This window comes from Pteronotus mesoamericanus, unplaced genomic scaffold (assembly GCF_021234165.1).
Source record: "Pteronotus mesoamericanus isolate MK-2021 breed Mesoamerican mustached bat unplaced genomic scaffold, CSHL_Meso_final contig_263, whole genome shotgun sequence".
In the NCBI taxonomy this organism is placed as follows: domain Eukaryota; kingdom Metazoa; phylum Chordata; class Mammalia; order Chiroptera; family Mormoopidae; genus Pteronotus; species Pteronotus mesoamericanus.
The window spans coordinates 1,828,142-1,849,613 of record NW_026555112.1 but is presented as its reverse complement, the minus strand read 5'-3'; the positions used below and the strand labels follow the sequence as shown (position 1 = coordinate 1,849,613).

The window sequence follows — 21,472 nt, the reverse complement described above, 5'->3', positions numbered from 1 at the left end:
TAATAAATGTGCTTAGAATAGTGCCTAGCACACTGCCAATGCTATGTAAAAGAAAGAGGTACTATTTATTATTAGTGTTACTGAGATGCCACAAGTAAGGCTCGGGAGTCCCTAGAAATGGCTGGGACTCGCAGGTCCTTACTCATGCGCACACCATGGGAGGATCGCTGGCCACGGCCCATAGAGCTAACACTGATCCAGGAATAGCCTGGCGGTGCCTCCTTGCAGGAGGAAACCGCAGGCCGTTCAGTGAAACTCGCTCTTCACCTTTTTCACTGTTTTTAGCCTGAAGTCCAGACTGGGAAAATTCTATCCTTTAGACAAGACATTGTTTCCATTCTTACTGTCTTGGCAGCCAGACCTAACTTAAGTCTGTCAACCAGCTCTGTGTTGTAATCGCCACTGTGGCTGTTAGTGGCTCCTCCGAGGTTTTGTAATCAAATCTCTCCAAAAGGGACGTGGCAGTAGAAAGTTTACACATCAGGAAGCTCCTGGTCCAGCGAGGGGGACCTGCCTTCTCAGGGCCACCACCTCCACCACCCCTCCGTCCCCTCCCACATAGCACACAAACCCAAGCGAGTCATTGTTTGGGACCTGAAAAGAGAAGGCAGCTCTCCTTTCACCTTTATTTCCCCAACTAGATATGACTGCTTTCATCACATGCCAAGTTTGAAACTTACTACTTAAAAAAGAAAGTCTGTCCCTGGCTGGGTTTGCTCAGTTGGTTGGAGTGTCATTCCATGCACCGAGAGTCCGTGGGTTTGATTCCCAGTCAGGGAGCATACCGCAGGCAACTGAATGTTTTTTCTCTCTTCCCCCTTCTCCTCTCTCTAAAAAATAAATGAACATATCCTCGGGTGAGGACCGAAAAAAAATCTTTCCAAGCCAGCCACACGTTCCAGAGGCTTTCTAGAAAAGCTCACCTGGACTCTGGGCCTTAGAGGGTTAAAAAAAACAAAAAACAAAAAAACAAAAAAACAGCTTCTTTTCTTACCCTGAAAGGTTGCCTGCCTTGGGCAAGAAATACTCTGTCCTAAGGCCATGCTACTAAATCATATCTTAGAGCACAAACCAAGTTTTACTGCCAGAATGGTCCTTACCCTGGGGCTCTTCTAACCCAGGATACTCACGTAAGGCCCTTGGAGGTCTTATTAAGGAACCTCAGGCTGGGCCCCACCCCCAGAGTTTCATACTCTACGGGCTTGGTGGGGGTGGGGCCAGGGCCCCGGAGCAGGGGCCAAGGGAGCCCAAGAATTGGTATTTCTAACCACTTCCCAAGGGATACTGATGCCACAGGATTGGAAACCACATAATTGAAAACCTCTGTTCCAGCCCATCACCTTCATTTTACTCAGAAGACTGAGGCCCAGAGAGGGGAAGCTAGAGAGCGTGACATGCCCAGGACCCCAGCGAAAGGACAGGAGAGCTGAGGTGAACTCTCTAGGGCCTGGGGGCTGAACCAAAGCAGAAGAGACTCTAAAAGTAAAAGTAAATGAAGGATATCTGCCTTTTGAGTTAATGCCTTCAGTATTCCATATTTTTTCCTCTAAATAAAGAAGCAGATGTACCACTGATGTCTGTGATCGTCGATGACCTAGTGTTAGCTGCCTGTATTTCTGCAAACTGCAAGAGTACAGTAATCTGGTCTGAAGCCGGCCGACCCATCCTGTTGAGAGTGGAGCCCCGCAGAACTGGCGTCCCTGAGCTCAGTGTGTTCTAATGGTGTTCATCAGGGGTGTCATTCACAGAGTTCTGGTGCCGCGCCCTGTGGCCACTCCTGTGGGCACCCTTCAGAGTCGCCGGGCGTCGCCACCTCCTCCCTGGGGTCTTCTCTGAGCCCTTCAGGCCCCGCCGTTGCATTTGTGCTCTCTGGTCACCGCAGCTCCCCGGATTCCCTCGCTGCCTGTCTTCGGGCTCTGAGCTCCCGCTTCCGTCTCGGCGGAATGCAGGTTAGAGCAGCATCTGCCTCTCGGGGTCGTTGTGGGGATGAAGTGAGACACTTCTGGAGAGTGCCTGGCCCATTGCCTGGGTGTGTGAAACAGTAGCTGTTGCTGTCACCATCATCACACTAACAGGCCGCTGTCCCATTATGGTAGTCGTGTGCGGGTGTGTCTCCCCAGCTAGGCTGGACTTCTTGAGAGAGTGGGCTGTATCTTATTTATCCAGGTTCTCCGTATGCAGTATGAGGCCTGGCCCCTAGTAAGAGGGAAGAAAGGAGAAAAGGAAAGTAACAGTTTCTGAGCAGATGTCACATGCCAGGTGCCATACTTGTCTCCTAGGTATGACTCTTCACAGGGACCCTACCAGATATGGCTCTTACCTTTTCACCAAAAGTAAGTCTGAGGGATCGCTGCCCAAGGTCCCACAGCTCATCAGGGTCGAAGTCCGGATGCAGTTTTCTCTGGCTGCGAGCCCTGCTCCCCTCTCGCCCCTTCACCGCGCTGCCTCTGGCGGGCGATGCTTAGTTGAAATGTCCATCAGTCCCACCCCCCAAGATCCACAGTTACTGCTCTACCCACAGACTAGCTTTCCCGACTGTGAGGCACATACGGGTCTGGCACATCTCCAGGCCACTCACCCTCAGCTGTGAGAAGGGGAGCTTCCCGGGGCAGCAGCCTGCGGGCTGAAAGCATCCCAGAGAATTAGCACCAGGCGGTGTTGACACAGCTGTCTTCTTCCGAGAATTTCAAAACCCTTTCAAGGTATTATCTGAGGACATATATCATGGCCACATTTTATAGACAAATGTCAGAAGGCAGCTCGCCAGTCCAGTTTCCATTTCTGTCTGTCAGCTCACGGCAGGCTCTCTGAGCCGGAGACCCAACTGACTCATGAAAGCAAGCTGCACACCAGCAGACTGTAAATATGGGCAGCACTGGGCCCAACCCCCAGTGTCTGTGGTGGGCGTAGCTGGATGTGGCGGCAGGTCTCAGAGCCTAAGGCTCAGTTCTGGGGTGGACGAGAGGTGGGGAAGAGTCAGGGAGAGCTGCCTTTGGGTCCGCAAAAGCCAAGCTACGTCTCAGGCCCTCTGGGGTGCCATTTTGGGAGTGATGAGCTGGAAACCAAAATGGACACTCAAGCCCTGGCTGGTGTGGCTCAGTGGGTTGGACATTGTCCTGCAAACCAAAGGGTTGCTGATTCAGTTCCCGGTCAGGGCACATGCCTGGGCTGTGGGTTCAGTCCACAGTCAGGGTGTGTACAGAAGATAACCCATTGGTGGTTCTCACATCGACGTTTCTCTCCTTCTCTTTCTCCCTCTCTCCCCCTCTCTCTAAAAATAAATAAATGAACTTTTAAATAAACAGACACTCAAGCACCATGGCCGAGGGGCCACCAGGCTGGGTGGCAGGAACCCTGGCTCCCCGCACCAGCTCTGTTCCTGTCGCCTTCCCGTGCCCTTACCTATAACGTAGCAGTGCCGCCGTTCTCCATTCCCCAGAGGACTGGTGAGAAACAGCTGAGAGGACAGGTGAGGACAGGGAAGGATTGATGCTGGCAGAAAGCGAGAAACGGAGGGCCATTGTGGGGGAATGATAGGACTGATTCCACGAGGCTCGGAGGGCGGAGTGTGGCGTTACAGCAGGAGTTGAGTGCCAGCACCGATAGCTGTCCCTACCACCTTCCAAAGATGAAACTGGCTGCCTTGTTTGGTAGTGAGCTCCCCATTGTTGTAGCTGTGAGAGCAGAGGCCAGAGGGGAGGGAGGCTGTAAAGAGGATTCCTGCATGGGCTGGTGGGGTGCACTGGACCAGTCTCGGCAGACTTTTTCTGTAAAGGGCCAGATAGTAAATACTTCCGGTCTTGCAGGCCACATGGCCTCTGTTGCAACCACTCAGCTCTGCCCTTATATCACAAAAGCAGCCGCGTGTGTTGGTGAATGAACGTGGCTGTGTTCTAATTAAGCCTTCCATAGGTACACTGACGTTTGAATTTCATGTAATTTTCACATCATGGAATTGTATTCTTTGGATCTTTTTTTCAACCATTTAGATATAAAGCCCATTCGTAGTTTGGTGGGCAGACCTACAAAAACACACTGAATTTGGCACATGGCTTCATAGTCTGCTTGCCTCTGGTCAGACCAGCTGGCCAGAGGCAGGATGAGGGCGGGCAGTGTCTACAAAGTGGGGCCCCAGAGCGCCCATGCCAGGGATGCTGGAGGACACTCCATCTCCGGGCTCCACAAGTCGGAATGAATCCCTCCCACTTCCACAGTTGCCCTGCGGTGCCCTCACCTCATGAAATCTGGCTTCTTGATCTGTAAGTGCTGGAGTGAGGCCAGAGCCCAGGTCGCGGTCTTGAGGCTCACAGGGAACGACGTCTAGAAAGGGCTTTGTGACGGCTAGCCACAGGGTACACATAGTAGGGTGCCCTGGATGAGCGCCTCAGTGAGACCATGCGGTCTGAGTCCCGGTTCAGCCTGCGCGGGCTTCGTTACCTGGGGCAAGTTGCTTAACCTCTCTGCTCTTCAGGTTCCTACCTATAAAGTGAACATAATAGCACGTGTCAGTTGGGGTTGTCATGTTGTGAAGCATTTGGCATGGTGCCTGCCAGCTGGTAAGTGTCCATAATTGTTCGCCGTTGTGACTTTGCGCTGCTGTGATCATCGCTGCTGGGACGTGATCTAAGTCAGTGGCCAAGTCAAGGTGCCATTCAGGGCTCTGGCTCCGTGCAGCCTCTGTGTTGGTCTTGGCGTCACTGGGAATAGCAGTCGCTCGCTGAGTGGCAGCCACACTCACAGGTCAGGTTTCAGGTTGTGGGGCAGAACTGACTCTCACTTGGGAATTAGAGCCTTTGACTGACCCTATGGATGGAACCAGTGAATAGGTTTTGTTCCCTCACTGAGCTCAGAGAAATAGGAGTCAAGTCCCGGATTTCCGCTCTTTTGGTTTTAGAGAAAACAACAAAAACAAAAACCCTCAGTGTCTTCTAGTCAGCTTGGGGCGATCCGCGTGAGAAGCAGGGGGACTCAGGACAAGTACCCCTTCACTGCCTGCCCAGGAGGTGTCCATCTGGGCTGGCGCTCCCAGGCCTCTGTCCTCCGGCCACCTCCTTCCTGGTTTGTTTCGGCCCCAGGCCACCTTCGTGTTTGTTTTCGCAGTGTTTTCCTTTTGTTGGCTCACCTTTTAAATTTGGTCTTGTCCTGTGTAATTATATCCATGAAACCATTACTTTGATGAGCTAGCTCATGTTTTTTTCCTGTTCTACATTAAATATGTATATAACTTGAAAAATGTCTTTTAAGTCTGCCCACGGGCCCATCCAACATGATGGACTCATTTCAGATGTGAGCAGCCTGAGTAGGGTCAGAACTTGGACTTCACCTCAGAAGGTCTGGGTTCAAGTGTCAGCTCCACCCCTTCCCAGGCAAGTGACAAAACCTCCCAGGGAAACTTGGCAGTTAACACGGAGCCCTGAAAAGTGCCATGAAGAGGCCAAACTGCTGTGCCCGACCCGAGGACAGCCGCTGGGCTTTGCTCCGGGGCTGAGGGGAGAGCCGAGAGGGAAGGCATGGAGAGCGGAGGCGACAGAGGAGCCGGCCAGGCCGCAGGGGGCTGAGCCCGGAGAACGTGAAGATGAACCGAGTTGTCCCCTGTTGGATCGGAACTCGTTTGCGTTGGTTAGTGTAAGCCCTTGGGGTGGGTAGCTCTCTGTGTCGACTGGTCTGGGCCATGGGAGCCAGATGATTGGTCAAACATTTATTCTGATGTTTCTTGTGAAAGTGCTTTTCGGATGAGATTAATATTGACTGAAGCGGACTACCCTGTGTGGTGGGAGCGGCCGCAGCCCGGCAGCCGAAAGCCCGCATAGGAGAAGGAGCGGCCTCCGGGAAGAGGGGGTTGTGCCAGCAGACGCCCTTTGGGCCCCAGCTGCCCCTGCTCCCCGGGAGTCCAGCCTGCTGGTCTGCTTGTAGGTTTTGGACTTGCCCCACTTCTGTGATCACATGAGCCAATCCCTAAAAAGAGAGAGAGAGATCAGTAACATCTTTCACACTTGGGAGTCGGGGGAGAAAAGACGCCACGTGCTCCTTGGCCGGCCGCTCCAAGCCTCGGCTCTCAAAACCTTGCTCCTCCTTACCTGGAAAAGTTTTTAAAACCCTCCTTCACCTAACTGAAATTTTCTTCAGTTAGATGCTATAGTTAGTTACGTCAACTTTAAAATTGTGGGTTGTCTTCTGGGATATATTTTAGAGTTCCTCTTGCGGACTGTGGTTACAAAATGGCAGGGGAGAAGCAGCCAGGGCTTGGAAGAAAGACTGCTCGGCAGCTTAGGAAACAAATGGAACTTTCCAAGCTAGTTTTGGAAAGAGTTAGTCATTTGAAAAGTAGGCATCAAGAGAGTTTGCTGGCTGGGGGGCAGTGGGGGAGAGGATTCTGCATCTGATAGTCAGTAATGACCACTTTGGTGCTGGCTTTGTGCTGGGTAGGATACAGAGCATCAGAGTGTGTGCTTTCATTCCCTCTCGTGCAACCCTGCGAGCTGAGTGCTTTAGTTATTCCCATCCACAGAGGAGGAGGGGAGGCCCAAGAGTGCACTCACAGTCACGCCCCCGGCAAGGGCTCAGGTGAGGATCGGAGCTGGGACGTGTCTATGGCCAGATCCCACGCTCCTTACTTTTCTACCTCATTGCTTCCCCTTAGAATTGAAAGGGACCTGCTGGATTTCCTCTTGAGTGAGATTATGTGGGTCCATCTAGAATGAATGTATTCGTGATGGTTCTTTCTATGTTACCTCCTCCCTGTCCCCCCCTCCACCTTTAGCCCATTGGTTTCGTCCTGGGGCTCATCCTCCATGGCAGGAAGCACGGGTGGAGGCATCCGCTGCAGCCGCCTCTTATGAGCAGAGCAAGACCTTCCCCAGGAGCTGCCAAGAGAATTCCACTTGTGTCTCAGTGGCAAAAACTGGGTCACGGGGACACTTCTAGCTGCAAGGGAAACTAGAAAAGCTGAATGCTGTGGCGCAGTGGAAAGTGTCTTCACAAGAGACTCGTGGAGTCAGCTCCACTCAGTGGAGTTAATACATATCTAATGTGGTTCTAGGGGCAATAATACAAATACCATTGCAGCGTGGGCAGGTAAGCGAGTCGAGCTCCCACACCACATTTCCAGATGGGTGGCCCAGCTGGCCTGCGTCCCAACCCAACTGATCAGAATGGAGAACATGTCCAGAGTGGCATGTTCACGGGAACTGAGGATGTTATTAGCATGGGAGACAGATAAGGAGGAACGTGACGCTTTCTAAAATGCTCAGAGGACTGCCAATTGGAAGAAAGATTGGGATTTCTTCACATCAGCTATGAAAGGATCGATGGGGACCAAAGGGCGGGAGGACGTCATTTAAATTAAAGTGTTATGAAGGTTTATTGTCCTGATGAATGTGGCCTCACTGTTCAATTAGTCATTCAGCAAACATTTACTGCTGTTTTGTCACAGGCCCAATCCTGTCTAGTGTAAAGAATTTGGCAATTCATGAGCTATAATCTCCACCCTTGAGCTGATAGCCTAATGGAAAAGACAGGCAAAGAAATCAATACTATAGTTATTTTAACAACTCCACTAAACAGAGCTTACAGTTGTGCTCTGTGCTAAATGCTCCTGGCCCAATGACCGAAGAAGCTGGCCCGCTGTGGGGTCAGGGCAGGCTCCCCAGGGAGACCTTGCTTCCAGCTGGGCTTAGGTTGCTCCACAGGGATCCTTACTGTGACCTGAGCTGGCGTTTTGGTGAGGAGGTGGGAGGTGGGGAGGAGCACATTCCTGGAAGGTGCACTGGAGCCTGAAGGAGTAGGACTGACCTGCCTGGAGGCCAGGGCTGGTGGAAAGAGGAAGTGGGAAGAAGGGCTGGGCCGGGTCTCCACCCAGCGGCTTGCCGAGCTAGCAGCTGTGAAGCCCGGGGTAGCTCTGGTCCCAGAGCGCATCAGGCCTTGGGACGCCAGGGCTGCGGAACTCGGAACTCCGTGAGGGCTCTCAGTCCCGGGTGCCTCGGCTGCAGGTGACAGGAGACCCAGCCCCCACAGGCCGAGCCTGCCACTATGTGCTTTGCTTACCTAACAAGAAGCCAAGGCCAGTGGTTTCAAGGTTGGTATGACAGCTCAGTGATGCCTTTAAACATCTAGGCTCTTTCTCTGTCCTTAGCCCGCTGGGTTTTTTGTTCCGAGCCGGTCACCTCCCAGGCTCAAGCCCCGGGCACCATGCTCCCGTGCTCGCCTCCCAAGAGAGAGGAAGCAAGGAGGGGGGGAAAGGCTTTCCCCTTCCTGGGCTGTGCCCTTGTGTCCCGGGTGGGGCCTCCCAGCACCACTGCCCGCCCGTACCCGCTCCTTCCCCGGGGACCAGAACCAGGTCACCTGCCCAGGCACAGCACAGGCGATGGGATGGCTGCTGTGGGTGGATGAGAAGGAAGGGACAGCTATTCGCCAGGCCAGGAAGGTGGCTGCCACGGTGGGGCTTGATGTGGTTCCGTGCCCGGGCCCCTCTTTCCAACGTGCGGTCGGTCTGTCCCAGACCGTCGGCATATTGCCCTCTGCCCTGGCAACCACTCCTGTCTCCTCTGGCCGCCCCACTCCCCTTGGGACCTTCAGCATCCCTCAGGTCACTTCTCCTCAGTCCCTGAGACTGACCCTCAAGCCCTTCTTCTCCCTTCTTCCTGTGATCCTTGCTGACTCATTTTGAGTCGTTAATTCAGCCAGTGCCACCCCTCTCCCGAAGCATCCCTCCTCCACCTTCCCCAGCCTGACAGCTCAGGCTCTGGGCTCAGCTCAGATGTCACCTCCTGCCGAAACCCGCGAACCGCCCCGCCCCCCCGCCCCGGTGTTCGGTCCTCTGCACGTGCTCGTCCCCGTCACAGCTCCCCTGGGACACTGAACTGACTCCCGTCATCTCATTCCTCCGTCTTGCACTGAGAACGTTTGTCCGGCTATCACTCTGATGTGTTGCGACTGATCAGGGCTGGGCAGGTTCATGGGATTCGTGCATATGGAAGAATATTCACAGAGCCATTGGGATGTCTGACGGGCCTTTATTTGAGGGAGCCACGCAGGCTACAAGCCCATATCTATATCTGCGCCCCCATTCTACCCACTCCCAGTGAGAAGCCCCTACCGTCTTAAGTACTAACACAAACAAAACCGGCTTCAGGCCAAAAAGTGAAGTAGCCTAGCATGAGCTGCGCCTGCGAGCCCGCTTCATGTTATGTGAACCACTGATCGGACCCAGTGAGACCCAGACTCAAGGCCGTGAGAACACTCCTTTATCAGACCCCTTCAAGGTCATGAGACCTCAGTTACCCAGACACCGGGGTGAGGGAGCCAGACTGCCTCCACTTCCCCGCACCCGACCACTGGAGGGCCTCCTCAAGGGCAGGGATTCTGTTCTCACCTTTGCCCCTCCAGCACCCAGCACAGAACCAGACAAACAGTGGCAGCTCAGAGAGTTCTGTGGGAGGGCAGAGAGGTGAACAGGTGAGTGAGAGGAAGGTGTGCAGAGGGCAGTGGGAAGCCACCGTGTGTGGGGGACGGGGCCACTGGGGGTGGGGTCACGTGGTGAGCAGAGGGGCGTTGCTCACAGCAAATTCCAAACATCACACCACTTCGGTCCTAAGTATTTCCGTGTGTCTCTCAAAGGTATGGAATAGGATTATTATTTTAAAGCAAGTAAGCCATAACCACAGTACCATTATACACTTTTGAAAATTGTACAGATGTGTATTTTAAAGCCTGAAAACAGAAAGACGAGATGAAGGTCTTCACAACGGTTCACTCTGGTTCCTTTGAGCAATGTAAGTAGGTGACTTACATGCTGGAAAGACGGCACTCAGTAGATGCGGTCTAAAACGGAAGAGGCTGTGCGCGCGCTGGCCGAGTGCCAGGCAGAGGAGGCGGCCCTCAGAAGAGGGGCAGTGGGGGCCCCCCAAGCTGATGCAGCGTGTGACTTTTCCTTATTGTGGTCAACCAACTCCTAGTCCATCCCTATCCTTTGAGTCAGTGAAGCACTGAGACTAGGCCAGCTTCTGGCATTGGCCTAGAAGGCACTCCCTGACTATTTATAAACCATGTTCCATTGACTCTTAGACACCACGGAGTTGTTTTTTTATTTTTAAACTGCCAATTGAGATCTGATAGGGCATCGTCTGTAAGAAACATCCCAGCATCAGAGGGGTTCAGGAGTGGAAAAGGGGAGGTTAGGGTCGGAGGAACAGTGAACACTATCCAGGGTGGGGGCGGGGAGGGGACGCGCGTTGAGATGGAGCAGCAAGGTTATCTGGAGGCTCAGTTCCTCAGACATCAGGGAACCTCTGCTCTCTGTCCCACAGAGAGCAGGGCTGGTGAGAGAGAGATGTCCCCAAGAGCTCAGAGCCCAGCTGAGATGGCAGAGGCGTCCTCAAGGGGCTGAGCAGAGGGGGAATGCATGAGTTTAAGGTCACATGAGCATGACTTCTTTTTTTTTAACAGTTTTATTTATCTGTTAACCCGACCTGAGGACACTCTTTCATTGCTTTCACAGAGAGAGGAAGGTAGAGAGAGAAACATTGATGCAAGGGAAGGGCATCGATGAGTTGCATCCTGTACGCTCCTAGACCAGGGTCCAGACCTGCAACCTTTCGGTTACAGGACAGTGCTCCAACCAGCTGAACCACACTGACCAGAGCCAGGCCTGGCTTTGTCCCCACCTCCACTCCCAGGCAATGGGCCTCAGCTGCCCCTACATATGGTGGGTGGGGACTCTGGGAGGAGGTAGCACAAGACACATCAAGCATCCGCTACAGGCTGACATTCAGTGAATGCTGGTCATCTTGTCACTGTTATTTGTGATGTTATTGTCACAGTGCAGGATGACAAATGACACAGTCTACCCAGTCGGCGGCAACGCCGAGGAGCTGACGCTGCAGTAAGGCCTTAAAGGATGAGCAGGGATACACCAATGCACTTCCTCTTTTACGTGACACGTCCACATCTCTCACCCCTGCCCTGACTCAGCACCTGGTCTGTTCTGTCGTGGCCTTTTTGCCTTTTACAATGTCAGTGGTGGCCTCCCACTGGAATGTGAACCTCCTGAGGGCAGGACCTGGTCAGTTTTGCTCACTGAGGTCTCCCCGGGCCCTGGACAACAAGTTTTGAGTGTATTGGAGAGTCCCGTGACACAGTGGCTAAGAGTATGGATTTGGCCCTGGCTGGTGTGGCTCAGTGGATTAGGTGCCGACCTGAGAACCGAAAGGTCACTGTTTTGATTCCCTGTCTGGGCACATTCCTGGGTCACGGGCCAGGTCCCCAGTTGGGGGTGTGCAAGAGGCAACAGATCACTGTATCTCTTACATATTAGTGTTTCTCTCTCTCTCTCTCTGTCTCTTTCTCCCTCCTTTCTTCTCTCTCTAAAAATATTTTAAAAAAAAAAATAGAAAAGGCAGAAAGGAAACCTTTTTAAAAAAGAGAAAAGTGTATAGATTTGGAAGCCAGACCTCTTTGGTTCTAATCTCTGCTCTGTAGCTTACAGGTTGTGTGAGCCCAGGCAAGGCGCTGTGCCCTCCGTGCCCGCGGTCTGAGGACTCTGGGGGGGGCTGCCGGGCTTGCTGAGTGCATGCCGAGTGCCCGGCGAGTGTGCTGGTGGCGGTGGGTGTTTGTACTCATGGCTGTCACGATCCTCTGTGAATTGAGGCCTGGCGGAGTGGGAGAAAGACACTCCAGGCAGAGGCGTGGAGGAGGAAGACCCGCAGAGTGGGGAGGGCACCGCCGATGGCCGCTGAGGTCAGTCCCAGTGTCCCTCGCAGAGTTCAGGTTTGACCCTCAGGCAGTGAAGGGGAGGGAGGCCCTGGACAATTCTTAGAGCAAAATGCTGCTTGGATTTATGTTGGAAGAGTGTGGCGGCGACGGCCCAGGCCTGCGGGGGAGGGGACAGGCCCTGACCCCGAGCTGTTACAGTGATGATGGGGTGAGGGGGCAGCTCCGAGACACATGGAGCAGCAGGAGTTCACAGAACTCAGGGACTGTTTGAACGTGCAGGGCAGGGAGAAGGTTCTAGGCTGGTCCTCTCCCGGCTGACTCGGGGAATAGAAGGTCAGTGTGGCCTGTAGCCATGACGCTGACCACGTTCTACTGAGCACCTGCAGAAATGGCCTTCTCCAAAGCAGTGGAAAGAGCAGGGCTTCCCCTGTGGCTGGCAAGGCCTGCTGCCCTCCAGCTGCTCAGCACCCCCAACAGGTGAACAGGCTGAGGCCAGGGGCCAAGGGCCACGTGTCTTTGGTGGCCACTCTTTCCTACTCCCCGCCCAAGTCGTGGTACTTAGCAATGGCTGGTCACTGCTCTTTGCCCAACACTGTATACACATTGTCTGGCTGAACAGTCTCAGTGTCCTGCAAAGCCCAGGTTTATCTGTGTTTGACAAGTGAGAAAATGGACACTTAGAGGGCCTGGATCCTTGCCCGGGGTCTCCGAGAGGAGAGGCGGGGTCAGACCTGTCCCACTCCAAACCTCTGCCACTGCCCAGCCCGACTGGCTTGCCACCGCACCAGGCAGGCCCTCTGGAGCCCCCTGGGGAGGCGGTGTCTGCACCAGGCCCGGCATAGAGAGGACAGGCTGCAAGCAGCAGACAGGTGCCCAGCGATCTGCACCCACAGGCCGGCCGGCCCAAGACAGCGGTGTGGCCTCGCAGCGGGGGAGGTTTGCGGGCCTGGCTTCCGCAGGAGCGGGGGACAAGAGCAGAACTGCTGCTGGGGCCTTTGAAGGTCACTGCCAACAGCTCAGAGGTCAGGAAGTCAGCTGTCATTCTCTTGGACCTGGTAACCATTGTCAGTTTTTATTCCCCCTTAAAATAGCAAGCTGAGTTACTTTTGTGGTTAAACTCAGGAATAAAACGAGTATGCCCAGAAACCATTTCTGCCCTTAATGGAACAGACCTACCCCATGGAAACCTTGATTTAAGGACGTCTCCTCAATCATGCAGTCCAGTCCGAGCCCTGAGGGAAGGAAGTTGGCCCCTGATGGATGGGCTGGGCCCACGCTGACCTGGGCACACCTTTCTTCTGCCGACATTGTTCAGATCGGCCTTGGCTCTCTTCTGCGTCATCGTCTTCCCGTTCCTATTTAGTCTGACTGGCCTTCCCCTTCTCCCCCCACAGCCCCCCCAAACCACACCATGCCCCGGGTGGCTCTGCCCAGTGCTGGCACTGAGGACTGCAGAATGTGCCGGCTGTGCCCAGGTGGGCATCAGGCTCGTGCTCGAGTCCCTCTGCACCCACCCCGATCCCTTGGGAGGGCAGGCCAGCCTCACAGCTATCCAGCTGCCCCCTTAACCGCCTACTTGCGTTTCTGAAGTGACCATAGTCCCTTCTAAAACCTGTGCTCTCTCCCCCAGGGGAAGGGAGGTGTCCACCATTTTCAGGGCTCCCTGGGGGTCCTGAGGGAGCTGATGGAGGGACTGCCACTAGGCTTGGTGGCAGAGCCAAGAGCAGGGGGCCTGGGTGGTCCAGAGAACGCTTCTGGGACAGCAGAGTTCCCCGACCCCTGAAGAGAGGCGGGGTGAGTGGGTGCTGCCCCCTTGCTGCTCCCCCCTTGCCTCTCCGTGACCCCTGTGCGCCTCAACAGCGATATGAGGGCAGCAGCGTGCACTCTGTGGAACCGCCAACAGCACCAGGTGCTGTGTGTATACAACTAGGGAGGTTCAAGCGCTGCTTATGAAGAACCTGGAGGCCTGGCTGAGGCTACAAGGCCTTTGAAGGATTTAGGGTGCACAGGGACACAATTGCTTCCAAGGTTCAGAAAGTACACGCTGGGCAGCGGGGAGAACAGATGTGGGGGGGTGAGGCCGGGGTCCGAGAGGTAGAGGAGGCGGCCGGCTGGGGCAGCGGTAGAGGGCGGGTGCGCAGGGGGTGGGGAGGGTGGAACTGGTCAGGAGCTGGAATGTGCCAGTCAGAGGGAGTCCCGGAGTCGGGGCGACTAACTCCTCCGGCCCGTGTGCCTGGGGGTCCCTGAGATGTGGCCTCTGAAGAAGGAGCAGGTTCTGGATGGGTGACTAGTTACTACGCCCTAAACCCTCCAGAGCAGGGCTGGCCCCCTCTGCTCAGAGGGTACTTGTCCAGCTCTCTGGTTCTTCCCATGTAGCTCAGGGACTGTGTGGGTCCCCAAGGGTGGAGAATGTGACACAAAGAAGACACACTCAGGATGTGATTGTAGGGTACACGAGTCCATCTGTCAACCCGTTTAAAGGGAGCCCTTCCTTGTCCCCTCCCCCAGCCATAAGGTGGAGACTAAAGCAACCCACCCTGCTGCTGGGTCCCAACTGGATGGCTCAGCTGCCTGGCATGTGTCCCGGGCCATCCTGGCATCCATCTGGCCACAGGGCCCAAGGCGGGACCCAGGGTGGATGATATCAGTCCAATTTCAAAACTAAGGTCGCAGGCGCTGAGGTTAAGAGGAGCCAACAGTGTGGGCCCCGCCCAGGGAGTTGCCCTAGGGGCTGGGCCTTCCTTTGGAGACACCGTCCTCCGCGGGAGGAGCCCGGCCCGAGCAGCTCTCAGCCAGTCGCCCCGGAGCCTGGCCCTGACGGGCTTGGAGGCCCTGGTGGCTGGCTCTCGGCCTGGATATCTAACCCTGAGAGTCAGCACAACCAGAACGGGATAGAGGTGGTGGTTGCGCAGCATTATAGATGTACTACGTGCCACTGAATTGTGCACTTTATTTTTTTAATTTTTACTGTATTTATTGGGGTGACATTGGTTAATAAAATTATATAGGTTTCAAGGCTACAATTTTTTCTTCTTCTTAGTGAATCTGTTGAGGTGACACTGGTTAACCAAATTATACAGGTTTCAGCCAAGTGTACAATTCTGTAATACATCATCTGTATATTAGATTGTGTGCTCACCACCCAGTGAATTGTACACTTTAAAATATTAATTTTATATTATGTGACCTTCAACTTAGGAAAAAAAAGAACTGCCACCACCACTTCCTGAGCACCTATTTGGTTGCACCGTCGCCCCACAGGGCAGCTCCGCAGGGCAGCTGGGAGTCTGCCTGGCTCCAGGGGGAAGGCCGAGGCCAGGCCGCCGGTTGGCAGCAGCGTCCGGCTTTCCCTTCGTCGGTGACGACTGCCTCTGGGAGACGGGAGAGGAAACGGGTCTCGTGGGGGCCTCTGGGGAGTGGGGGCAGGGGAGGCGGATAGGTTTACTTGCACTGTTTGCCGCTTTGGAACTTCTGGGGCCACGTGAATAGTTACCAAGTCAAAAGAAATATTTTATTTGCGAAAGCAAGACAAAACACTGTCTGTGTTGGCCTGTCGAAAACAAGCACTCTGCCCTGGCCGGTGTGGCTCAGTGGGGTGGGCGCCGGGTCGCCAGTTCGATTCCCAATCAGGGCACAGGCCTGGGTTGCAGGCCAGGCCCCCAGCAGGGGGCGCGTGAGAGGCAACCACACACTGATACTTTTCTCCCTCTGTTTCTCCCTCCCTTCCCGTCTCTCTAAAAATAAAGAAACATTAAATTTAAAAAAAAAAACAACAAGCACTCTGAACCAGCCCTGCTGGATTCCTGTACCTGCTCACGCGTTTGGAACTCTGAGCCACGGCTTCCTCCGCTGGCAGAGGAGAGTGGCACGCCCAGCTGGTGTGGCTTGCTAATAGCAATTAAGTGATGTAGGTAACAGATTTACACAATGCCTGGCTCTTCTTAGGTGCCCAGAAAGCACCTCCTGTCCCACCTCGCCGCCATCTCTTCCCACCCCACCCCCTCACCACACACTCCCATCCCACTGTTTGAGTTTGTTGTCAGGGACCCCACATCCTTTGTGACAGTGACCAGTCATTCCTTCTCCTCAGAGAAAGCTACAGATGGCTCCCTGCAGAGCGAGGACTGGGCCCTCAACATGGAGATCTGTGACATCATCAACGAGACGGAGGAAGGGTAAGTCGGGGCACCAGCCGGACAGCCAAGTGCAACGCGCAGCGTGGACTCCGCCACAGCCTGCCATCTGCCAGAGGACCCCCCCACACCCCAGTCCCACCACTTCTGTACACAAAGGCAGACCCTTCTGTGACCCTTGCTGCCAGGAGGCGCTGCAGAGAGGGCATCTAAGCCCCACCTCAGGCAGGAACGTGGTATCTTAGAACCAAGACCCCGTCGGCCCTCTCACCAGATGGATGAGAGGCCCAGAGATGCCGGGCGGGCAGCTGGCTAGTCCCCTGGATGCTGCGAGCCCGCGCAGCCTTCCAGCAGCGCATCAGCCTACCAGCTCCCCCTAAGACGTCACTGAGGCAGCATCTTCTTAGGACAAGGCCAGCTGGCAACTCAGAATGAAGAAGCGGCCCCAAGCACCTTTCTGCATTCTGAGCGCTGGCACGTGGGAGAGGGGCGCCCAGCTTTCTCAGGGAGCAAGAACAGACTTTCATTTCCTTAATGCGAGAAACCAGCAGGGAGGGCGGGCGTCCCGGGGAGGGCAGGGAACGTGAGGCAGGGCTGAGTAGCCTCGGCCGAGTGTTTCAGTGTCCTGCAGAGCATCCAGGAGCCCTGCCAAGCGAGCACTTTCGTGGCTGGGGGCAGCACCCCGGTCCTGGCTCCTGGTCTCTGACAGCCGTCGCTGACCGGCTGTGTGACCCTGGACAAGTCACTTTACCTCTCTGGATCTTTGTTCTCAAAGGCAAAACTGTTCTCAGTCCTTCCAGCCGTAATCCCAAGGCCCTGAGGGGGCAGAGCAGGAATGCAGCGTCCTCTCTCCATCTCAGGAGGAGTCCAGGAAGGGTGGAGAGGGGTGTGGTGACTCCTGCCGGCAGGAAGTGCAGCCGGGCAAGGCCTTAGTCTGGAAAATCAGGATGAGCCCTGGAGCAGGATCTCGTTCCCCTCTCCGTTTTTCACTGGGACATCCACTTGTTCCCTGAGGGGTCCCCTCAGCCAGGCTGTTCCCTGTGCGGGGGCAGGCTGGCAGCTGGCAGCGGGCACGAGCTCGGAGCCCAAGGATCGCTGCGGGCAATCACATCGCCCAGCCAAAGCCAATCGGGAGAGCCACTGGCACCTTCCCACGTCCCCAGCAGTGTGCCGTGGGCTTTCTGGAGCTGGGGGTAGAGGGATTCTCTTACCTGTGTCGGGGCTTACAAGAATGGAGGGTGAGCAGATGGCAGGGCCACCAAGAGAAAAGACAGGAGGAGAAAACCTCATGGGACCTGAAAAGGCCCGGGGCTTCGTGCACGGGGCTGCACTCACTGCTGAGTCCCTGGGGAGGCAAGGCTCCATCTTCCTCGTAAACGCCGACTGAGCTGGGGCTCAGATGCACATGTTCCAGGCACTGTGCCAGGCGCAGGGGACCCAGCGGGCGCCAAGCAGGCAGTCCCTCGCCGCACTAACTTGTCATCTAAACTTGAGTCTCTTTTCCTCTCCTCCATTGTATGGTGGCCTCCTTGTCATCCGCTTTGGGCTCCTAGCAGAGTGCCAGGAACACACTAGGCCCACAGCAGTGGCGCACACACCAAGACTTCTGATTCCTAACACCGTGACCGTCCTCTGGACCCTCTGTCAAGAGTGGAGGCAAGCCCCTCTGCAGCCGGAGGGGCCCAGCCAGGGGCAGAAGGCAGCTGCCCCAGGGAGGAGCTGGCCCCAGGGCGTGGGGTTGAAAACCTGCCTCACACTTCTGGGGCAGGCCCAGCGCCATCAGGGTCCAGGGCCCCTTGCGCCAAGTATCCTCTCTGTCACCGCCCGACGGGCCTCCGTGGCTCTGCCCCTCCCGGAGTCCGTTCCCAGGAAGGCTCCTGCTGCCGCCTCTCATGGTGGGCCACCCGTGTCAGGGCTCCCAACTCCCCTGCTTGCCCTGGACTGGTTGGCACTGACAGGCAGACAGATTCCCGGGCAGACAGCAGGACAGGCCCCAACAGCCACTTCCTGGCCCAGGAAACGTTGCTCATGCTCCCACAGCTGCTGCAGCGTATTGGACCCTGGGGAGCTGCGGTCCCTGCCTCCAGGAGGCGTGTTTAGCCAGCAGGCCCCTGTCAGTGCCACCAGGGAGGCGGAGGACCGGGGCAGCATCGTGGGCGAGGACGTGGGAGTTGGGGGACCACAAAGGCTTTTAGGCAAGCGCGGCCGGTCTGGGCAATATCAGTGTCACCTGTTCAGGGCTGAGGGGCAGAGAGCAGGGGCGAGGCATGGGGTGACAGTAAAGTTACGGATGGGACAGGGGGAGCAGGCTGCCACGCAGGCCTCCTGGGCCCTCTGCATGCAGGCGCGTCCCCCTCCCACCACGTTTCAGGCCCTCCTTCACCCTCCCCCACCCCCAGCGCCACCGTCTCTCGTCCCTCCCTACGCAGAGCCCTGGTCTGGCTCCTGCCTCTGTCGTCCCTGCCCCTGCTCTCCGGGCTGGCCCACCTCGTCCTCCTCACCCAGCTGTCACGCTACCGTTTCCCTGACCCCTCCCCACACCCACTCACTGTTTCCACAGGACCCACTGTTTCCCCCACTGACACCAGGGCCCCTGGACCCGCGTGGACCTGTTCACCAGGGCGCCCCAGGCACCCGGCAGGGGGCCAGCACACGGGGGTTCTTACTGAGACCTGAGGGCAAGGGTGGACAGGTAGGGGAGCCGGCCAGGATGGGGCATGAGGACTCTGTGCCCACAGTTCTGGCTCTTAAACTCTAGCCTGCATGAAGCTGCTGGGCATGGGGGGGCACGCAGATCCCCTCAGAGTGTGGTCCTGGGGCCCGAGAGTGGGGGCCCAGGGCTCTGCATGTTTAACAAACATTCCCCACTACGGTGCTGTGGTGCAGGAGCCCAGGGACCACACGCTGGCAGTCCCTGCCACCTAGTCAAGACCTGCCAAGAGGATTTTGGTAGAGCAGGCAGAGTGTGATGTGATTAGAACCTGGGCCCACAGGAAACAGGGACAGGTCCCAGGGAGGATGGTTAATAAGAGCCACCCCCGCTGCCCAGAGCCCCCTACTGTAAGCAGGCAGCACCATGTCGGGTAAGGAGGCCCCAGGCCTCAGCCCGTCCTCCCTTTGTCCTTCTGCCCAGTCCCAAAGATGCCTTTCGAGCGATCAAGAAGAGAATCACGGGGAATAAGAACTTCCACGAGGTGATGCTGGCTCTCACGGTGAGTGTCCTGTCTGTCCGCCTGTCCATGGCAGGACCCGGGTCCACTGGGATGGCCTGCCGAGGCCCAGCAGGACTCCCAGTCACCGTGGGGCTCCCCTTCCGGGGGCTGGGCAGGAAAGGCCCGCGGGCCAAGTACTGTGCTATAGCTACGCTCTTGGCAGACATGGAGTGGCAGGAGAGGCCCCTTGGAAAAAGTTCTCTCCAACCTGCTGGCTCGGGAGCAGGCACAGTGAGGCCCCCATCCCTCCAGACCAGACACGGAGAGCCTGAGCCAAGGGCCTATGGGGGACAGAGAAGCTTAGTGAGCCCACACGTCTCAGGGGCAGAAAGCCTGGGAGGCCCAGTTGGCTCTTGGACACCTTGCCTGAGAAATGAGAGTAAAACAAATGCTGGTGGCTGAGGACAGGCCTTGCCCACAGTGCAAGGGGCCCAGCAGTGGGCATGCTGGCTGTTGGGGCAGGTTTGGCTGGGAAGTGCGGGCGAGGGCTCTGTGCCAGCCTGCCCCGCAGCAGCATTATATCCCGGTGAATCCGGCCATGCCGGAAAGCAAAGGCCACGCCCCCCCAGAATGGGAAGAAGGAATGGGGGCCGCAGGGTCAGCACTTGACGGAAAGTTCTCTTTGGCCTCCACCTGGAGAGCCACCTTCTCTGCAGGCTGTATTCAGCTGAGAAACAGCATCAGGATGGGATTCTGTGGGCATGAAGGCCACGTAGTGAGGGGCCCCTAGCCAGCACACTGCCCCTTGCCCACCCAGCCCCGCCCTCCAGTAAACCAGCCTGGAATCCCGACGTTGACTCTGCTCCTCCGTGTGCCAGGCCTCACCTCAGAAAGCCCCGTCCTCTCAGGCTGCCCCCCGGGGCATGCACAGAGTGTGGGAGATGGGGGTTCCCTGGGTGCTTCATTCTGATGGGTGCTTGTGGGCGCTTCCCGGCCTCCAGGTCTTGGAAACCTGTGTCAAGAACTGTGGGCACCGCTTCCACGTGCTGGTGGCCAGCCAGGACTTCGTGGAGGGTGTGCTGGTGAGGACCATCCTGCCCAAGAACAACCCACCCACCATCGTGCACGACAAGGTGCTCAACCTCATCCAGGTGAGTGCGGGGGACACGGAGCAGCGGGGGAGAGCTTGGTGCCAGCGTCCTTCCCTGACGGAGCTCTGGGCCCTGGGCCGGAGAAGGGAGCTCATGCCGCTGCTGCTCTCTTCCCGTCGGCTTCACCCCGTTTCTTGTCCGGGGCCGCCTTGGTTGTTCGCTGATTGGACGTTGCAAGTGTGAGAGGGGTTTGTCCACTGCGGGCCTTGCTGTGCAGTGGGCCATCTGGGTGACGCAGTCAAAGGACCAGTGGGTCAGGGATGGAATTGCTGTTCCCTGGGGAGCGGGTAGGTAAGCTTAAAAGGGCTTCAGTGAGCAGTGGTCACCGGTCATGTCCCCTTGTCCCCTCTCAGTCCTGGGCTGACGCGTTCCGCAGCTCGCCTGACTTGACGGGTGTCGTCGCCGTCTACGAGGACCTGCGGAGGAAGGGTCTGGAGTTCCCGATGACCGACCTAGATATGCTGTCGCCCATCCACACGCCCCAGAGGGTGAGCAGACTCATGGGACAGCAGTGGGTGGGGGAGGCGCCACAAGAGGTTCCTGCAGCCGCTTCCCGGGGGCCCCTGCTGGCCTCGCTGATCCAGCTGTTTACTCTCCAGACCGTGTTCAGCTCGGAGACACCATCAGGACAGAATTCTGTGGGCACCGACGCCAACCACCGGGGGAACAGCCAGCACACGGCTCCTCTGCCCACTCCAGTCGTGCTCCCCAGCGACTCACCCATCACGCCAACCCCTGAGCAGGTGAACAAGCCTGGGCCAGGGCACGCGGGTCAGGACGGTGGGCCTGGCCGCTCCCTGCATGTCAGGGAGGACACCCAGTCAGAATGAAAATTACTGTCCCAGCACCTCTCCTGGGTCCTCGCAACAGCCCCACGGATGTGTGTTGTTCTTCCTATTTGGGAGACACGTGCCCAGAGCCATACAGCTCATCAGAGACAGAGCTGGAGTTCAAGGTCAGGTGTGTCTGGCCACAGGCCAGCTCTGTCCTGTACATTGACCGTTCTCCAAACTGTGTTTTCCGTGGAGCCCTCTGGGCGGCACCGGGGAGAGGACGTGCCCAGCAGGCGGCCCTTCAGCCCCAGCAGCTCCACTTCCTTAGTGCGGTTTGCTTGTGTGCTCACATTCCATCTGAGCAGAGGTTCTGGCTAGAAACAGTTTTAAAACATCTGCACAAAAAGTAATTTTAAAAACCTCCTGCATTGCATCCCAATGCTGCCCGTGAAACCCCAAGATTTGAGGCAAGTGTAAGATTCCAGGGGGTGGGCCCGGCCCAGGTTTTCCCCGGGCCCTGTGAGTGGCTTTGAAGGACCACAGTCCTCGGACTA

The 21,472-nt window shown here is 56.4% G+C and overlaps 1 protein-coding gene across 3 annotated transcripts in view; it reads left to right on the top strand.

The window, feature by feature from the left end:
• The window catches only part of TOM1 (target of myb1 membrane trafficking protein), a 39,892-nt gene that overhangs the window by 1,130 nt on the left and 17,290 nt on the right, over window positions 1-21,472 (top strand). For all 3 annotated transcript variants that reach the window (XM_054574557.1, XM_054574556.1, XM_054574558.1), the window contains exons 2-6: window positions 15,800-15,884; window positions 18,976-19,054; window positions 19,996-20,145; window positions 20,499-20,633; window positions 20,745-20,888. In XM_054574557.1, the coding sequence (XP_054430532.1) occupies window positions 15,800-15,884; window positions 18,976-19,054; window positions 19,996-20,145; window positions 20,499-20,633; window positions 20,745-20,888 (593 nt within the window). The remainder of the gene's footprint in view (window positions 1-15,799; window positions 15,885-18,975; window positions 19,055-19,995; window positions 20,146-20,498; window positions 20,634-20,744; window positions 20,889-21,472) is intronic.